The sequence below is a fragment of the Geotrypetes seraphini genome, chromosome 8 (assembly GCF_902459505.1).
Source record: "Geotrypetes seraphini chromosome 8, aGeoSer1.1, whole genome shotgun sequence".
In the NCBI taxonomy this organism is placed as follows: Eukaryota; Metazoa; Chordata; class Amphibia; order Gymnophiona; family Dermophiidae; genus Geotrypetes; species Geotrypetes seraphini.
The window spans coordinates 58,895,713-58,916,713 of NC_047091.1; the positions used below are offsets into that span (position 1 = coordinate 58,895,713).

At 43.3% G+C, this 21,001-nt stretch overlaps 1 protein-coding gene across 1 annotated transcript in view; it reads right to left on the reverse strand.

The window, feature by feature from the left end:
• EXOSC5 (exosome component 5) overlaps nt 1-21,001 on the reverse strand; it is a 40,052-nt gene that overhangs the window by 18,569 nt on the left and 482 nt on the right. Inside the window, exons 2-4 of the mRNA XM_033954966.1 lie at nt 13,892-14,005; nt 13,520-13,641; nt 1,284-1,424 (exon numbers count right to left, since the gene is read on the reverse strand). Coding sequence (XP_033810857.1) covers nt 1,284-1,424; nt 13,520-13,641; nt 13,892-14,005 — 377 coding nt within the window. The remainder of the gene's footprint in view (nt 1-1,283; nt 1,425-13,519; nt 13,642-13,891; nt 14,006-21,001) is intronic.

Consider the following 21,001-nt stretch of genomic DNA (forward strand, 5'->3'; position numbering starts at 1 on the left):
ATTTTTTTTTTCTGCCATAGTTTTAAGACAGGTCCTTTCATTACAACTTGCACTATTTTAGCGCAGGCCATATTTTATGCAGCGAGAAATACTTGAGTACCTGACTGTAAACCGCTTAGGCTATAAATAGTGTATAAATACTAAATAAATATCTGGGGTTAACACGTTTTAATGTTAGCCCGTGTTGATATATAAGTTACATAAGAACCGCCATCTCCGGATCAGACCTTCGGTCCATCAAGTCCGGCGATCCGCACACGTGGAGGCCCAGCCAGGTGTACACCTGGCGTAATTTTAGTCAGAAAACATGAGCAACCTTAGGTTATTTTCAGTTCAATCCCGCTTTAAGACCTCAGCGGTGCAGCCTGCGTATAGATTTCATTCACAGTTTCACCAGGGTCTTCACCGGTCTATTTTTTTATATATTTTTATTATGAATAATTTATTATTTTATCTATAACTCTATATTTGTTTGTTTTTAATACTCATCTCTTTCATGAAGCATAGCAGGGGTTCTTCATTCCAACATAGGCTATGTTTCGCCTAGGGGGCTTTATCAAGGTATTTCCCCTTAGTTATGCCGGTTCCATGAGTGCTATATCATCAAATTTCCTCAGCAAACAATTATTCGTAATAAAAATATATATAAAAAATGGACCGATGAAGACCCTGGTGAAACTGTGAATGAAATCTATACACAGGCTACACCGCTGAGGCCTTAAAGCGGGATTGAACTGAAAATACCTAAGGTTGCTTGTGTTTTCTGATATTGGATAATAACCTTAGAAAAGTATCATATCACTGCCTAATCTATCTGTGTAATTTTAGTCACCCATATCCCTCTATGCTTCTCGTAAGGAGATGTGCATCTAGTTTGCTTTTAAATCCTAGGACGGTGGATTCCGCTATAATCTCCTCCGAGAGAGCATTCCAGGTGTCCACCACTCGTTGTGTGAAGCAGAACTTCCCGATATTTGTCCTGGACTTGTCCCCCCTTAGCTTTAGTCCATGTCCTCTTGTCCGTGTCACATTGGACAATGTAAATAACTTATTTTCCTGCTCTATTTTGTCGATTCCTTTCAGTATTTTGAAAGTCTCGATCATATCTCCTCGCAGTCTCCTCTTCCCAAGGGAGAACAATCCCAGTCTCCTAAGTTGTTCCTCGTATTCCAAGTTCTCCATACCTTTTACCAGCTTTGTTACTCGTCACTCCCTCCCCTGCCCCCCACAAAGCAATGCAGACCTCCCCACATGCACCAGCAAATCTCTGGTGTCAGGTCTACCTTTTCTTGCTTGTCCGTGGGGTCGAGTATAATGCCCCTCTCGGAATCCAGTGCACACGTCACCCCACAGAACAATGACTTCATAGGCAATCCAGCATCTAGCAGCCCCATGCAGGCAGCATTCAGACAGCAAGCCAGCAGCTGTGTGGAGGGTCAGTTAAGGAGGTGAATTTATTTTCAGGAAGACAGCACTACCCTTTATCATGAAACTGATTGTGAACAAATGTCAATTTAGAAGAAAAAAAAAAAAAAAGTGGCCAATTCTCTATAAATCCTTTGGTTCCAAGGATTAGAAGGGTCAGACATTCTATCTAATCCTAGTTTTATGGACTAGAATAATTTCTAATTAGTCTAAGACAAGGGGGTTGCGGTCCTCGGGACACACCTAGCCAGTCAAAATTTCAGGATATCCACAATAGGCTGGGTATGTCCCCAGGATTGGAGTTGAAAATCCCTGAGATAAGACATGTCTAAATTCCTCTTCTCCTCAATGGATAATGGAGTCCTGTCAGATCTGGGTGGCGAGAGCCTTTTAAGCCTCTCTCTCCGACAGGGTTTCTGACCAGAATATCTCATCCCTCTTTAAAGAGAGCACATCTTGCAAACTGTTCAGGAGCTGTTAACATAAAAACTTCTATGGATTTCTGAAATTAACATTATATCATCTCAGATCTCCCTTTCTTAGGAAAGCTGACAGAACAGACAGTCTTCACTCATCTTCATGCTGTCCTCAACATCATCCGATATGGATTTCACGGGCATCACAGCACCCAGACTCAACTTGTAGACAGGGAAGGGAGCAATTTTAATGGCCCTTAGACATCACACCGGTCTCAGAAACACTAGATTATGTCATTTTGCCCTGGGCATGGTTCTGTTCTTGTAATGCGTGTCATTTTTGACATGCAGTTTTCAGCAAGTGAAAATGGGCAAACAACATTCCAAGAGGAGCCCCTCAAGTCGGATGGATTTAGTACTCTTAGGTCCAATTAAAATAATTTTTTTTCCAGCCTGTAGAAAAAGTTGTTGTCTGCCTCAGGCATGAAATACACACTACATATAGAGGATACCCATCTATACAGCCCAAACATTGAGTACTATGGTTAAAGAGGAGCTCATAGTGTTAGGGGTTAATCTTGATGCAAAATTGTCACTAAAAATCGCAAGTGGCAAGTAAGTAGTACAGTTAAGCGTATTTTGCAATGAGAAAATTGTCCCAATTGAGAAATGCATTGACTGGTTGGGACTTTAGACAAGCCCTACAAAAGATGGTACTATCAAAACTTGATTATTGTAACAATATTTATTTGGGGCTACCAACTGTTCATATGAAAGCCTTGTAGATTGTACAGAATTTGTGTCTTGAAGGGGAAATCTCGCTTTGAACATATTACTCCAATTTTGAAGAAACTCCACTGGTTACCAGTACATTTTTATGTACAATTTAAAGTTCTGAAGATAATTCAACAAGGAACTTATGGTACTTTACCTAGATTTATTTTAGTAAATTCTTAGCTTTATATAGACCAAGTAGGTCATTAAGATCAGAAAATGGTATGTTATTACAGAGTTTCTCAACTTCAAGCCAAGTACCCCCTAAGTCTAATAAATATCAACCGAGTACCCCCGCCCAAGCTCCGCCCCTGACCCCACTCCCATAATAATAGTCCATTTTTCATATTCATACAATATAATCTTAATACATAATGGCAACCACAAAATTTTAAAAAATACAAAGCACACTGTACGTAGAGAAAATGTTAATTATCATTTATATTTGGGGGTTTTTCAAATAGGTCAAAGCAGATGACTTTAAAATATGCGATGTCACCGCAGTAACAACTATAGAAAAATAGACAAATATAGTGCAAAATATAGACAGCAGATATATATTCTCAAAACTGACACGTTTCAATCACTAAACTGAAAATAAAATAATTTTTCCTATCTTGTTGTCTGGTGACTTCATGAGTCTTTGGTTGCACTTCCTTCTGACTATGCATCCAATATTTATTTCTTTCTACTTCCTGCATGCTTTCTCTCCTCCAGACCTCATTCCATTTCCCAACCAACATCTTTCTCTGTCCCTCCATGAGTCCAACTTTTCTTCCTCTCTCTTCCACCTCTATTGGCAACAAGTCTCCCTCTCTCCCTCATTGTCCATATGTCTTGAAAGATCCAGGCATCTCTCCCACCCCCTGGATCATGTGCAGAATTTTTCACCACTGCCCACCAGTCCCATGCCCATTTCTCCTTCTATATCATAATGCCACATCTCTCCTTCCATTACTATATCTAACATTTCTCCCCCTTGCAATCCCTTTCAATCTGTCCCTCTGTTCCCTCTCCCCTTCAATCTGTCCCTCTGTTTCCTCTCCACCACCATATCCAACATTTCTCCCTCTCATCCTTCTTTCCCCCTTGCATCTCCCTCTCTTCTATGACCAATTTTCCTTTCCCCATATGCCACCATCTTTCCCTCTTATTCACACACTCATACACAACAATTCTCCCTTTCTATTCCCTCCCTACTATGTCCCAAGTTAGTGCCCTCTTCCTCCCTCTCTTCTATGTCCCATGTTCATGCCCCCTCCCTAACAACGAGGCTATAGAAACTCAATGTTCTTGGACCTTTGGTAGTATTTATTAAACAATTCCTTGATAAAAACAATTCCTTGATAAAACAATATTAACACAAAGACTTGCTCCACATGTGTCATAAAAGGACCCAACACAGGCTGTGTTTCAGCTAAACACGCCTTCTTCAGGGATCCAAGATATGACATACAGTCTTATACAGATTTGGAGAAAGTCTTGGGAATCCAGATATAGGAGTCTGAATACACAATGCGAAAATGGAGGCACCACAAAACTCTCACTAATCTTAATAAATTTAAGGAATATGCTGCACACTACAAGTCCAAAATCAACAGAACAAAAAAAAGAATATATTACTCTAAACAAATTAACAAGACCAAAAACACCTCTGCGTTATACACAATAGTTAAGTCTTACGGCAAAAAAAAAAAAGAAACAAATAGGATCAACCAAGCACCATCAACCCAGGTCCTTGCCACCCATTTCATTGATAAAGTCCAAAAAATTAGAGATTCTTTTTCACAGTTAGGCCACAACAATAACAATCCTACTTCTCTCAGCCCCACAGATTTCACTAATACTAATATCCTGCAGGATATTCAAAGATGCCTTAATTCACTAAATATAAAAGGGACCAACACAGAAGTTATTCCACCTTTCCTCCTGAAACAATTCTTTTCCATTTTTGGTCCATACATCATGGACTTGGTTAGATCTAGTTTAACCTCAGGAACCCTACCTAAAATCTGGAAACAAGCAATCATTCATCCGATCATTAAGGACCATAAAACTAGTATGCAAGAAATTTCAAACTACCGGCCTATATCTAATATACCTTTTCCTGCTAAGCTTACTGAAAAAAATTGTTTTCCATCAAATCTCAGACTTTGTGGAAAAAACAAAGGATTTACATCCCAATCAAACTGGTTTTCGCCAACACCACTCCTACAAAAATACTCTACCATCTCGATCACCATCAGTCAGCCCTTCTTATCTCTTTAGATCTTTCTTCTGCGTTTGACCATAACTTGCTATTAACACGTCTTCATGAAATTGGTATAACGGGTCAGGCTATGGACCGGTTCATTTTTTTTTTCAGAAAGGTCATCAAAAGGTAATATTTAACAGAATATCTTCTGAGTCTTTCACACATATTCTGCAAGGCTCCATCCTATTGCCGTTGCTCTTTAATATATTTATGGCCCCCTCTTCTAACTCTAAGGGCTCCTTTTACTAAAGGGCGCTAGCGTTTTTAGCGCATGCACAAGATTAGTGCGCACTAGCCGAAAAATTACTGTCTGCTTAAAAGGAAGAGGTAGCGGCTAGCGTGCATGGCAATTTAGTGTGCGCTATTCCGCGCGTTAAGGCCCTAAAGCACTTTTGTAAAAGGAGCCCTAAGTCTATTGGCTTCACCACATTCGCTTACGCAGACAATGTGCAATTAATCCATTCAATTGATTTAAATGATCCAGAAGAAGTGGCATCCATTAATCAGAAATTGGAAAAAATTAAAACATGGTTAGACACAAATAGGCTGTCCCTCAATATCACTAAATCAAAATTAATGATCTTTCCTTTCAAAGATGGATTAGCTTTACAGGCCCCCTTAAAACTTGAGTCCCTACCAATAAAAATTGTACCACACTCATATTAGTAGTTGTTCAGAAATGCTTTCATCGGCTTAGAATGATTCGCTCTCTTTCAAAACTACACTTCTCCCTCTGTATTCGCGGTTTCGATCATTCGCGGTTTTTAGCTTGCTGGGTCCTCCCCCCAAATTACACCAGCTTCCTTAGAGAAATCGCTGATTCCAAGCATTTATAGAGAAAATTGCTGATTCCCAGCACTTTCTTCACCGTGTTTTGCCTCTCCTTCAGGAACAGGCCAGGTCTCCCACCATGTTATTCGTGGTTTCACCAGGGGAGTGCAACTAGGGCAACTGCCCCCTGGTCAGAGAGAGAGAGAGCGAGCCCTAAGCCAGCTGGAAGCTAAAGAAGCACAGCCTGGACTTTGCGGTCCCCAGTTATGTCTAATACCAGCTCTAGCAGGATACATACTTCAAATCTGAAATATTCTAATCACAAAATATAAAATAAATTTATCTTTTTGTTGTCTGGTAATTTTATTCTTCAAATCACATTGGTCTCAGGCTTTGGTTTTAGGTTCCTTTTGTCTTCATCGTGGCATGGCTGGCTCCTGAAGGTAAAGAACATATAAAAACATAAGAATTTCCATTTCCGGATCAGACCCTGGGTCCATCAAGTCTGGTGATCCACACACGCGGAGGCCCCGCCAGGTGTACCCTGGCATAGTTTTAGTCCCCATATCACTGTATGCTTCTCAAGGGAGATGTGCATCTAATTTACCCTTACCCGTATCACTCTATGCCACTCTTAAGGAGATGTGCATCTAGTTTACCCTTAAATCCTATAACAGTGGATTCTGCAATTACTTCTTCTGGGAGAGCATTCCAGGTGACAACCACTCGCTGCATGAAACAGAACTTTCTGATATTCGTCCTGGACCTGTCCCCCCTCAGCTTCAGTCTATGTCCTCTTGTCCCTGTCACATTGGACATTGTAAATAACTGCTTTCCCTGCTCCATTTTGTCGAATCCTTTCAGTATTTTGAAAGTCTCGATCACATCCCCTCGTAGTCTCCTCTTCTCAAGGCGCAAGAGGAGCTGGGGAGAAGATGCTGAGTCTGACACAGGTGCAATTTTTTTTATCACAGGAGTAAGACTTTTCACCACTCCCATGGGGCGGTAAAAGGTCTTGTCCCTATTCCTGTGGTAAACCAGTTGCAAATGTTTCCATTCCTGCATATTTACTGCGGTGATCCACAGTTTACCGTGGTAAACGGTCCCCGCGTCATTCTCTAATTCAACTCAGTATTATTCAATGTCCCAAATTCTTTAAGCTAGTTTAACCAAACTTCTTTTGGGCTTCAGATTTGCCATTAGGTGCCTCACATTGCTGGGGTCACCATTCAACTTTGGCTATGGCTTCTTCACCAGCCCACTGTGCTTTTTTTATGCTTTTATATATAAAGTGCTCAGTGCTGTATTAATAACTTAATCCATTATGACTAATTTTTGATATAAAAGCTTCTAAAAACTTTATAACTTATCCGAATCTTTATATCTTATCTGAATTTTTTCTGTGTATCATATCGGGAAGGGACCTGTCATTCGACATGTTTCGCCCTCAGGCTGTTTCAAGAAAAGTCCCCCCTTTAAGTATTTGTTTATACCATCCCGATCCACATATATTTAAATCCAAGCTAAAAACCTTCTTGTTCCAGGATGTGTTTGGACAATAATTGTCCTTCTAAGGCCTAAAACAAGGCTCTTCTGTTCTTGTTCCCTTCCTATTGTTTTTCCCATCTCTGTGTTCTTTTCTCCAAAGATTGTAGTTCTTGCCCCCTTCCCATTGGTTTGAAGTAAGTCTGTATGTCATGTCATTTGTTGTACTAATGTACCCTGGTATTGTCTTCACTGTTTTTAATCTGTTTTTATGGTATCTTCTCTGTTTATTATATAGTATTTTTGTACACCATCTAGAAGTCTGATTAGGCGGTAGTAGTATAATGGGTTAAGAAATTTCAAATAAACTTGAAGAGAGAGGGCATGAACAAAGGACACAGAAGAGAGTATGCCCACAATTTGCCTACCACATGTCCGGTAGTTTGTCTGGAACAGTTTATAGTATGGCACAGTATGGAGTATAGTATTAGTTGGGTCTATTTTTAATAGTTCACATACTATATTTTGTATCTGGGGTCAGTAGAGAGTATTTGATATTGGTTGGAAGGGGAAAAAAAATTCAAGAAAGTTTAAATTTTGGTTATCTGCTAGAAGAATATACTGTAATTAATTATATTCCGGGGGGGGGGGGGGGGGTTCCTTAGTAATATTTTATTAAATATTTTTGAAGCCAGTCTTTTAAAAGGAAACACATTAGGTTTCACAAGTCAGAGTCAAAAAAATACATTTTAAGTTTTGAAGAGATAAGTTAAACTGCCGCATAACAAGCGAGCATGCAAGCAGAACTACATACAAGCAACCAGAACAGAGGTGTTAGTGTTAGCTGCTTCTACTCACTTACAGGACAGCTGAGGATAAAGTACACAAGGGGCTTTGGTAGGTCTTTCTTCTGTTCTCACAACTGAACTATGGCTGGGAAACACTGACATCAACCAAAGCTGTTGCTCCATTACAGTTTCTGCCTCCATCCAGAGTAAATCAAGATGAGGGACTGGTTCTAGATGCAAGATATGTCTGCTGGTTGAATCCCTCTTGAAACAAATGGAGGAACTGAGAGAAGACATTGCAAGGCTGACAAGCATCCATGAACAAGATAAATACTTTGTCAAGATGCTTCTTGTTGCATTGATATCTCCAGCAGAAGGAAAGATGAAACTGTACTGAAAGAGGACAACTGGACAAAGATCATCAAAGTCTGCAAAATGAAGATCTTTACCTTGCCCTGAAGAATTGGTATGCAGTCCTGGAAGGGGAGGAGAGAAGAACCTCCCAAGAACAGATGGACCTAAAGGTCAAACCTCAACATTGATAATCAGCAACTGCTAAGCAGTGAAAGGGTAATAGTGGCTGGTAACTCGCTTCTGAGAGGTACAGAGGCATCTATTTGCCAAACAGACATATCTCAGGAGGTGTGGTATTTGCCTGGTGCCAATATATGAAATATTCTGGAGAATTTGACAAGACTCATCAATCATAGGATTATATGACTCTGACTATCAATATTGGCACAAAATGATATGCTAGATATCCCTCCAAATATATCGAGAGACTTTATGGCTCTGGGAAAGAGTGTGAAGCAGATAGATATGCAGGTGGTGGTCTCATCAATCTTCCCTGTCAACAGTAAAAGCCAAGGCAGAGAAGCTCACATCTTGGAGATGAGTATATGGCTGTGCAGATTATATCAGAATATCAGCTTCCTGGACCAAAGGATGAGTCCACTTATCAAATAAAGGATGAAGTGTCTTCAGCAGCAGAAGACTAGCTAACCTACTGAAGAGGGCTTTAAGCTTGGATCACAGGGGATGAGTGAACAAAGCCCCCAGGCAACTAAAATATTTATATAACTTCTCTAGAAATGGAGGGAAAATATGGACACGATATCGATAGCCAGTATATCAAGTGCCTAATAAACTTGAAAAGCAGAGAAATATGAATGAAACCAGCAAAGAGAAAGCCCTTCACAGGCCCACAGCAGTACTAAGTCAACCAACCCCTACTTAAAAACAGGCAGGGTGATTCTAAAAACAGAACACCCACATCTATGGGCTATTTGAATACTGTTGCACATTTAAGTGGCAGAAAACCCCTCAAACGCTATTCTGTGAAGGCACGCGAAATGCAAGAGAGGTCGTGTGGGCGGAGCTGCCATTCCACATGCAACTTAAAGAATACATTATAACTGTTCTTGCTGGTGTAACTGCAGCTGTGTAAACTTAAGGTGTGCTAATACCAGGTAATGCTAGTAATTCTATAACTGAATCTAGACGCCCAGATGCCACACAGAGCCAATTCTATAACATCAGGGAGCCCGCAAAGAAGCACCAACTTAAAGAAAAACTACCTCTAAATGTCCCTTGACATTCAACACATTCAGGGGTCCTTTTTTCTTACCCCCGCCTACAGCAAAATGTGCTTTCAATGCAAGAAACTCTTTCCTGTACTTTTGAATAGTATGCATCATATCAGGATCATCTGACCATAGAACAAAAACACTACATTTACGGCCTCTTTTACAAAGCTGCGCTAGCGGCTGCCACGCAGCAACGGCCCCGAAGCCCTTTAAATCTCTATGCAAGATGAGCAAAACATTTTATTCAATTTTAGCACGATAAACAGATTAAAAACGAATGCAAGGAAGTTGTTCTTCTTCACTCAGCGGGTGGTGGACACCTGGAACGCGCTTCCAGGAGAGGAGATAGGACAGAGTACAATACTGGGGTTCAAAAAGGGACTGGATGACTTCCTGGAGGCGAAGGGGATTGCAGGGTACAGATAGAGGGTTACTTTACAGGATATTAAATTAATAGGGTATGAACGTTTTAGGTTAGGAGCACTTACAGGTTATGGGCCTGGGAGGTCGCCGCGGGAGCGGACTGCCGGGCACGATGGACCCCCTGGTCTGACCCGGCAAGGGCAATGCTTATGTTCTTAAACGAGCATTGCCTTACAGTATGAGCTAAAATCTAAATACACCACATCTAGCGCACATCCTCTATCCAATTCTCTGGTCCCCAGTCAAAGAAATTGATCACATTTGTCCGACAAGATCTACCTCTAGTGAATCCATACGTGCATCTTACGCCGAGTGCGGCTGAACGTAATAGAAGCGTCACACTCAATTTACCCCATAGCTCAAGCGCTCACAGCATATAGTATTTTGCATTAAAGTTTTTGGGTTGTGGAACGAATTATCTGAGTTTTCATTATTTCCTATGGGGAAAATCACTTTGATATGAGTGCTTTGGATTATGAGCATGCTTTCGGAATGAATTATGCTTGCAAACCAAGGTTTTACTGTACTAAAAAAAAAAAAAAAGAAGAAGAAGATATAAATTACCCTTACATCTTTTTCCTGTATTTCAACTCCACTATATATAGTGCTCCCTTGGTTTCCTGTATGCAAAATGCATTATTCTGGTAGTGAAACAACTTGCAGCAATGATCTCATTCACTTGTGTAGAACACATGGCAGACCAATAAAAATAAAGAGTAAAAGGCAAGGACTTTAATTAAACCAAGAGATCAGATATGCCCAACATGGCCATGTTTCACCAAAAGAGGAATTAAGCCTTGCAGCAAATCTTCCAGAGAAACTCTTTATTGACACTTAGAGAAGTGTATTTTTATGATTTTATCCTCCCTAGTTTTGCCTCCAATGCAGCCTCCTGGCAAAATATGATCACAGCAAGCATTATGTGATCTTTTGGTTTAATTAAAGTCCTTGCCTTTTTACTCTTATATCTGTTGGTCTGCTATTTTTTTTCTGTTGTGCTTACATTGCAGACTTTCTGCCTGTCTTGCATTCCCCTGCCATTCACTTATGTATGTGCCTGCTCAATCCTTCCGTCTATGGAAAGCATCTGTTACAGATGAGCGACATCACTTTAAGAGATCCTTTTACTAAGCTGCAGTAAAAATAAGCCTTATGTGGGTCTCATACTCTAAGGGCAATTTTATTAAAGCCATATAAAAGCTGATTTTCTGTATTTTACATTAATGGCCATGCACAAATGTTAGCGTTAACAAAGACACGATGCTCAAATGTCGGCCAGGCGTACAAAGGCCTTTTTTCCACATATCTCCAGGATTTATCACCTCAGGCCAGAAGTTTAAGCATCAATGACTTATCCTGATAGGGTGGCTCTGTCTTCCTTGAGTGTTTCCAGAAGAGGTTTGAGACTCTAGTATGTCTTTAGAGGCGCTGTTTTTTTTTTTTTTTTTTTAATTTTCAGTGGCTGGGGGAGGGGGTCTTCAAAGTTCGATCCCTCCCCTCATTGTATTATGATCTTGCTGGTTTACACCTGGGTTCCTTTGATTGTTTTAATCCGACCTGCTTTCGAACCCAAGCTCGTACTTTTCTGGATGGGAGATGGGAGTTTCTTTAGGATCACAAAATGGATGACAAGTGTTGCTGTTCTGTTTGTATTTGTCATCAATAACAGTCGTTGATATATACTTGGGGGGAGAGTTATAGGGGGGGAGGATTTAGGTTATTGGTTTGATATCCTGTAGTTGAAAAAACAAATTTTTTTTTGATGATGAAGTTCGTGGATTTACTGCGTTGTACCATTCTCGCTGATCTTTTTATACTATGGTTGTTTATTTTTTTTATGTATGTATATGTTCTCTCTTTTTATCAATAAAAATAGTTTGAACATAACAAGGACATGATAATAGAGGGTTGGCTCAGGTCCAAATTTGCCTTCAGACTCCTGATGCAGGCTGTTTGGGCTATAATCGAACAGATCCCTGTGAATTTTAGAGGTGACAAGATGGCTCGTTTACAACTGCAGGAACAGTTTTGGATTTTCAAACTAAATTCTGTCCAACCCAAAGGTCTGAATGAGATGATAGAATGGAATTTCATGTTAGTTTTTACAACGATTCCCCTCTTTTACTCTCCCTCATGTACGTTTGCAATTTTGTTGTTGATTTTTTCTGCAGGCATGATGAGTTAATTACATATCCTACCCTAGCCAATAGTTTTGAGGCATTTAATTCCCATAACCCTGGTTCAGAATACAAGTTATAACTACTGCAAGCAAGGATCAGGGGAGGGATTTGGGCACAAGGCTGTGCGCTGCACGAAAGCTCTCGGATCAGTACAAAGTCTCTTAACTTCCACAATAGCTTCCACACTGTGTGGTGCACTACTGTCCTCCTCAGGCCACTTGAGAATATTACACACCTGAAACCTCCACCATTCCTCCAACACACTTAAAATATACAGAACATATTTGGGTTTTAGCATGAAGAGAGGGTTGAAAGTAGTGTTTGTCACCCTGACAAATCCTTCTCAAAACTATTTAACTTTCCTTACAGACAAAGAAGCAAATAGAAACTCATACTATCAAGACAAATAAAAGTGTACTTGCTACGTTAGTCCACTTGAATATAGGGATTTTTTTTGTTTCTCATATAATGCGATACCTTTTTTGGACTGACAAATACATTTTTGACTAGCTTCTGGCAGACAGACCCAGGCTCATCCAGTCACTACATATCTCTCCTGCTATTTGGCATTATCCTATATTTTCCTAACACTGAGGATCCACTATGCTTTATCAGCTGCAACCTCACTGCTGGAAATTCTCAGCCCCAAGTGCTTATGTTTGACACCTCTCCTAGTCTTGATATTTTTGCTTCCCCACCACTAAAACTATCCGTACCTAGCCTATGCTTTCTTAAAATTGCTATTTTACTATAAGACCTCCCCTGACTGGCTGTTTTAATTATTAATCATTCCATGAAGAAAATTTCCTAAAGCCTACCCAGTAGCGTAGTAAGGGTGAGAGGCAGTGCCCCTCCCCCCACCCATACGCTCCTTCCCCGGCCCCTCCTCCTCCCTCGAACCTCTTTAACTTTTGCGACATGAGGAGCAACCCCAACCTGCTGCTTGTGCCAGCGTCAGTTCTTCCTCTGACGTCACTTCTTAGGCGCGAGTCCAGGAAGTGATGTCAAAGAGAGAGCCGATGATGGCGTGGACAGTAGATTGGCATTGCTGCTCGTACTGTGAACGTTAAAGAGGTACGAGGGAAGGGGCGAGCGGTGCTGAGGGGTGGGGAAGGAGCGGAGGAGCCAACAAACGGCGCCCAGGGCAGACAGCCATCCCCTCCCTTACGACGCCACGGAGCCTACCCTTATTTAAAAAAAATTCCCTTTCCAGATGTTTCAATTAACCTTATTGTGTTAGAATTCAACATTATTTCGGTATGTCAGCTTTTTGGGGGGGTTATGCGCTTAATTCCAAAGTGAAAGTTCACAAGAGGGAGGGTTATTCTGTACAGGGACTTCCACTTTGGGGATATCAAGGCACAACTGATCAGATATATCAAGGGACAAGAGCTATTTATCTTCAGAGAAAGGATACAGAGCCTGCATCGCTGACCACCTGTAGGACGATAGTGATGGACGTCCTGGGATGCAGAGTTGCAAGCACAACAGCCTCACATGTGTTTCGGATTATCTGTTCTTGGTTCTTCTCCTGTACAGCTTGAGATTGAGAGGGAAGAGAGGCTGTGAAGACCCAAGACTTACATGAACAGTACCTGTTGCCTCTTCCACCATCTCCAATGCAAACACGCCGTACCCCATACGTTCCATTCGCATAAGCCCCCCTCCTCGTTCCGTACTACATACACCATCAGAAAGAGATAAGGATATGCTCAATTATTTTCTGTCACGCCAACATAATGAAATCATGTCTTGTCACCATTCCACCCCACACAGTTCTGCACTGTACCTGGTAACCCAATTTTTGGTTTCAGGATGACTTCCAGTGTCGCTTTGTCAAAGATTTCTTTACTAACTTTAACCTCTGCTGGACCGTAGATACCTGCAAGGACCGAGGTATCACCTGTAGACAAAGGGGGAGGGGGGGGGGGCGGAAAACACAACACAGCCTCTTTTGGTTTTAGCTAATACAATTTTCTAGCCATAATTTTTTTTTATACATCTTTATTAATTTTCTAATCAAAAACAATGCATTAAAATATACATGTAATTAACTTCAAAACTGCATTTACATCAATCATAGAAATTACTCCACCAGCCTTTCCCTATATATTTATTTATGCAATTTACAAAGAATCCTCATTATGGGGTCCTTTTACCAAGGCGCGCTAGCCGACGTTTTAGTGTGTGCGCTAAACGCTAATGCGTCCATAGAATATAATGGACGCGTTGGCGTTTAGCGCGCGCTAAAACGGCTAGCGCGCCTTAGCAAAAAGACCCCATTGTTTCATGGTCAAAAAAATACATCTTGTCAAGAGTATTTGCGGATTAGGGAAAGGTGACAGACGGATTCTTTGGACTACATGTGCTAGTTTGGGACCAGCTATCTGTATTACTTTATTAGAGAGTGCGTTGCATGAGAAAAGATGCAGAAAGCTACCACCCTCCCTCAGTAGGGGAGGGGGGGGGGGAAGTTGAGCTGGGTTCTGCCGTGCAGAGAGATATGGGTTTTGATTTCTGGTTTTCAAGTCATCTTCTTGGGCCTATTAGCGATGCAGTAGAAGTAGGGGAGGTTTGAACATGCAGTGGTGCCCCCTAATGGCAAGATTTAGGAATAAAGATTGCAAGGTTCCTGGAAAGCTAAAGCAGTAGGAAAGCACTGCTAGGTCACAAAAGGAGGACCACTGTGCATAAAACTAGAAAAGGCTTTTTTCCTCTCCCCCTCTACCAACTAAGAAGAGATATTGTACACAGGAAGACCACCTTGCTCTCTGGTCAAAGCTCCTTAACCTGCAATGTTTCAAAGCAAGGACTGTATAACGAGAGACTTACCGTATTTTCGCGGATATAACGCGCGCGTTATACGTGATTTTACGTACCGCGCATACCCCTCGCGCGTTATATGCCTGAGCGCGGTATACAAAAGTTTTTAAACATAGTTCCCACCCCGCCCGACGCCCGATTCACCCCCCCAGCAGGACCGCTCGCACCCCCACCCCGAACGACCGCTCGCACGCGCTCCCACCCGCACCCGCATCCACGATCGGAGCAAGAGGGAGCCCAAGCCCTCTTGCCCGGCCGACTCCCCGACGTCCGATACATCCCCCCCCCGGCAGGACCACTCGCACCCTCACCCCGAAGGACCGCCGACTCCCCAACAATATCGGGCCAGGAGGGAGCCCAAACCCTCCTGGCCACGGCGACCCCCTAACCCCACCCCGCACTACATTACGGGCAGGAGGGATCCCAGGCCCTCCTGCCCTCGACGCAAACCCCCTCCCCCCAACGACCGCCCCCCCCAAGAACCTCCGCCCGTCCCCCAGCCGACCCGCGACCCCCCTGGCCGACCCCCACGACACCCCCACCCGCCTTCCCCGTACTTTGTGTAGTTGGGCCAGAAGGGAGCCCAAACCCTCCTGGCCACGGCGACCCCCTAACCCCACCCCGCACTACATTACGGGCAGGAGGGATCCCAGGCCCTCCTGCCCTCGACGCAAACCCCCCTCCCTCAAACGACCGCCCCCCCCCAAGAACCTCCGACCGACCCGCGACCCCCCTGGCCGACCCCCCCACCCCCCTTCCCCGTACCTTTGGAAGTTGGCCGGACAGACGGGAGCCAAACCCGCCTGTCCGGCAGGCAGCCAACGAAGGAATGAGGCCGGATTGGCCCATCCGTCCTAAAGCTCCGCCTACTGGTGGGGCCTAAGGCGCGTGGGCCAATCAGAATAGGCCCTGGAGCCTTAGGTCCCACCTGGGGGCGCGGCCTGAGGCACATGGGCCAAACCCGACCATGTGTCTCAGGCCGCGCCCCCAGGTGGGACCTAAGGCTCCAGGGCCTATTCTGATTGGCCCACGCGCCTTAGGCCCCACCAGTAGGCGGAGCTTTAGAACGGATGGGCCAATCCGGCCTCATTCCTTCGTTGGCTGCCTGCCGGACAGGCGGGTTTGGCTCCCGTCTGTCCGGCCAACTTCCAAAGGTACGGGGAAGGGGGGTGGGGGGGTCGGCCAGGGGGGTCGCGGGTCGGTCGGAGGTTCTTGGGGGGGGGGCGGTCGTTGGAGGGAGGGGGGTTTGCGTCGAGGGCAGGAGGGCCTGGGATCCCTCCTGCCCGTAATGTAGTGCGGGGTGGGGTTAGGGGGTCGCCGTGGCCAGGAGGGTTTGGGCTCCCTTCTGGCCCAACTACACAAAGTACGGGGAAGGCGGGTGGGGGTGTCGTGGGGGTCGGCCAGGGGGGTCGCGGGTCGGCTGGGGGACGGGCGGAGGTTCTTGGGGGGGGGGCGGTCGTTGGGGGGAGGGGGTTTGCGTCGAGGGCAGGAGGGCCTGGGATCCCTCCTGCCCGTAATGTAGTGCGGGGTGGGGTTAGGGGGTCGCCGTGGCCAGGAGGATTTGGGCTCCCTCCTGGCCCAATATTGTCGGGGAGTCGGCGGTCCTTCGGGGTGGGGGTGCGAGTGGTCCTGCCGAGGGGGGAGAAGAATCGGACGTCGAGGGGGAGCATCAGGCTTTCAGGATGGGGACAGGACTTCAAGGGGGGACAGGCAGACCTTCAAGGGGGGACAGGACTTCAAGGGGGACAGGCACGGAGAGGCGGGGCAGTGCACCGAAAGTCAGGGCGGGTGAACGGTGAGTCGGGGCAACCAGAGGAGAGTCGGGGCAGTGCACCGAAAGTCAGGGTGAGTCGGGGCAACCAGATGAGAGTCGGGGAGAGCGAAAGGAGAGTCGGGGTGGCCAGAGGAGAGTCGGGCAGCATGCGCGTTATATGCCTGAGCGCGGTATAGAAAAGTTTTTGTACATATCATCGTGATTTCTGCGCGCTATACCCCTGTGCGCGTTTTACAATGGTGCGCGTTATATCCGCGAAAATACGGTATGTCAGGATTCCAATCTGGGATGTAGCAACAGGAGCAAATAAAGATCAAAATGACCTCTAGTTTGCCCAGTAACACTGTTAGTGTTACAGCTACTGCTCTGGGCAGGCTACCCTCTCCCCTATTTCTTAAAAGCGCAAGTCATTTTACTAGTGGCTCGAGTTGAACACTTCCGCTTGGTGTCCATCTTTTCAAGACTATGACTCAGAACCCCTATACACCAACACCTCCCACTAATCTACTAAGCCACTGCTCACAGTCTGTCTCACTCTCATTTAATAACCCACTCTCTGCCCACGTAACTATTTCACTAATCCAATTTGTGAGCAGGCAGCAGAAATGGAATAAAGTCAACTCTGGTTTTGGTCTATGGAGCTATGTCAGCTTGGTATCCAAACCTGGGCTTCTTGAGCACTCCTCTTCAAATCTTTTAGAGCAGTGTTCTTCAACCGTCGGTCCTTAGATCGGTGCCAGTCCACAGGGCCGGCACGTCCATCGGGCCCATGAGATTGTTCTGTAGCCGCCGGTCTTCGGTACGATCAACAAGGCATCTTCGGGCCGGCTCCCCGAGTGCTGCAGTGCACAAAGCTGTGGAAAAAGGCTCCTACCCGCGGCCTGCGCCTGACCCAGAAGCGTTGCAACGTCAGAGGGAAGGCTTCCAGATGAGGCGTGGGACGCGCGCGAGAAGCCGCTTCCCACAGTTTTGTGCAATGCAGTACTCAGTGAGCTGGCCCAAAGACCCTGCATTGATCGTACCATGGACCGGCCTTAAGCTAACACCGGGGGGCAGGCCAGAAGGCAAGGCACATCGAGGGAGAGAGACAATAACGGTAAGGGAAATGCTTTTATTTTTTTTATTTAGTGATTTTACATCTGCCCTAATTGTCTGTTTAGGAAGAAATGCATTTGTTTGTTTTTCTCTAGGTGTTGTACTGCTTGCAAAGTCTTGCATTTTAGGGTTTGTTTGTGAATATTAGTACTTTTAGTTTTTGGTCCTGCATTTGTATGAGGTTATCTGTTTTCTGGTAGGAATGAATGTTGAAAAGCATACAGTGTGCTTTGTGTATTTTAATTTTGTGGTTAACCATTATGTGTTGTTAATACGATTATATTGTATGTGTGTATATATGAAAAATGGATGGAAAAAATGGTGTTACAATTAGTACTATTATGGGGGCGGGGTCTGGGGCAAAGATTGGGTGGAGATGGGCACGATGTAGCCCGTAATCTTCAACTGCTGGTCCGCAGACCGGTGCCGGCCACAAAATAATTATTTTATTTCCGCCGGTCCACTGTTTTAGAGGCTGGCAAATCAATATATCCTAAAGTGAATGTGTTCTCAATAATATTAGCAAAATGTTATCTGGCTATGAATAACCTTTAACTCGCAAAAACAGTTAAGCAAAATTTTACTTATTCATCCCACAGAGAAGTATAATGGTGAAAGATCCTTCCCATCATCTAAAGCCTGAGCAACGCCAGCATCCAAGCACCACAAGAGGATCTGCTTTTCAGAATAGCCTTAATGACTATGCATGAATTAGATAAACTCTAATTCAATTCAATTCAGTTCTTGTTTTTGTATTCCACAGCTTTCTGACCAGGTCCAGTGCGGATAATAATTAAGATCTTTACATTTAAGGGAACAATTACAAATTTATGCAGGGTTTTAATTTAATGTGGCGTCTTGTATTGCGCTAAATTTCCCAAAGGATTTGATGCGGTATATAAAACAAATTAAATTGACTTAAGTAATGGCCAAAACTCTAATCAGGTACTTTGAATTTCCCTCTCTGTCCCAACATGCTCACAATCTAGCTATAGTACCTATGAAAGAAATAATTACTTACACTTACCTATATAAAGAGAAGGAAGAGGGAAAAAATTATATAATACAAGGCACAACAGAAGGGAAAACTTCAAAATCAAAGAACCCCAAAGAAAAATCCTAAAAATAAAACCAAGGGGGAAAAAAAGCAAAAATTAAACAAGTCCAACATAAGTTAAATAAAAATAAACCCCAGTCATTCTTGCCATCCTCAGTCAGCTTCTAATTCCATGTTCCCAATCAAGCCAGGCCAGCCTGGGCCTGTACCACATAGGATTTCTATGAGCGTCAGAGCATTAACCTAGAGAATGACACAGGGACAAATTTTTTCCCGTCCCCACAGGAACTCAACTTCCCCATCCCTGCAAATTTTGTCGCTGTCTCTGTCCCAGTCCTGTAAGCTCTGCCTTAACCGCACAAGCCTCAGACACTTATGATTTTAAAATGTTTTGAGGCTTGTGCAGATGAGGACAGAGCATGCAGGAATGGGGCAGGGGCAGGAACAGAACTGGATGGGATGAGAAAATGAGCTCCCGCGGGGACAGGGAAAAATGTGTCCCCGTGTCATTCTGTACATTAACCTCGCTGGCCCACTGTAGATAACCTCTAATGCCGTGTTGTAAAAAGTGTCCTTAGTTAAACCAAACAAGTTTTAAGGGATTTGCAAAGTCTTAAATAATGACTGATTTGTCTAACCAAGTGGAAGCTGATTCTGTATTAGAGCTCCTATATAAACAAAGTAAGACCTAACTGCTTTTTGCAACAAATATTTTTACAGGAAGGAAAATCAAGATTAAATAAATGAGTGACTTGAGCAGTTGTAAACTGGACTGGTATTTTTAAACAGTGAGCAGATTGATTTAAATACCAGTGATCTTAAATTTAATTCTTAATCTGATATTTAACCAGTGTAAATGGGTCAATAGTGGAGATAAGAACATAAGAACTGCCCTCTCAAACTTGATTTTATTAAAAAAAAAAAAAATCAGCCTCACAGCAGTATTTTGCAATAATTACTCTCAATTTCTCCGATACCACAATATAGTGAATTACAATAATCCATATGAGGAAGAATAATTGATTGTACAATTACTTAAAACTTTGGGACATGTCACAGCTGTCTTAATTTAAAAAAACACCTGGCAAAGCCTGAATCTGAAATTCAAATGGAATCCAACAAAACCCCAAAACATCTCAATTTACTTTCAATTGTTAAATTACTGTCAGGGGAACTCTTAACATAGCAACGTAGTAGATGACAGCAGAAAACAACCTGTACAGTCCATCCAGTCTGACCAAAAAGATAAATTCATAAAGTATGATATATTACATATGCATACTTTGGAGCTCCTTTTCTAATAGCTCCTCATAATTGCCAAACCAGATTACCTTAATCTTTGCACAATTTAATTTCAAAAAATTAATTTGGGCCTATGAGTCAACCTCTGCTATTGTTTGTTTTAAAAACACAAAACACCATAGCTTTGTTACCAGAACGGGACATACCAAAAAATATCTCATCTACATAAGTAAATATGGACATGACTTATCTGAAACAGACCCCACCCAATACCCTAAGATAGAGATGTTAAACAAAAGGAGAGAAAGAGAGAAGCCTTGAGGCACTACACACAATGCCTGCCATAAATAGAATCACAACCGCAGAAAAAAGGCCAAATGGCCCATCCAGTCTGCTCCTCCAATATCTCCTCCTCTCCCTATGAGATCTTACATACCTGTCTCATGCTTTCTTGAATTCTGACACAGTCTTCTCCACCACCTCTACCGGTAGACTATTCTACACATCTACCACCCTTTCTATAAAAAAGTATTTCCTTAGATTACTCCCAATTTCATTTCATGCTCTTTCACTCTGAAGTTTTTTTTCAGTTGAAAGAGACTCACCTCATGCATATTTGTGCCACTTGTAAGTATTTAAACATCTCAACTCTCCCCTCTGCCCCCTTTCCTCCAAAGAATACATATTGAGATCTTTAAGTCTCCATAAGCCTTATGGCATAGACCACTGGCCATTTTAGTAGCTTCCTTTGGACCGACTTCATCCTGTTTATATCTTTTGTAGGTGTGGCCTCCAAAATTGTACACAATATTCTAAATGAGGTCTCACCAGTCTTATACAGGGGCATCAATACTTCCTTTTTCTTACTGGGGCTTCCTCTCCTTATGCACCCAAGCATCATTCTAGCT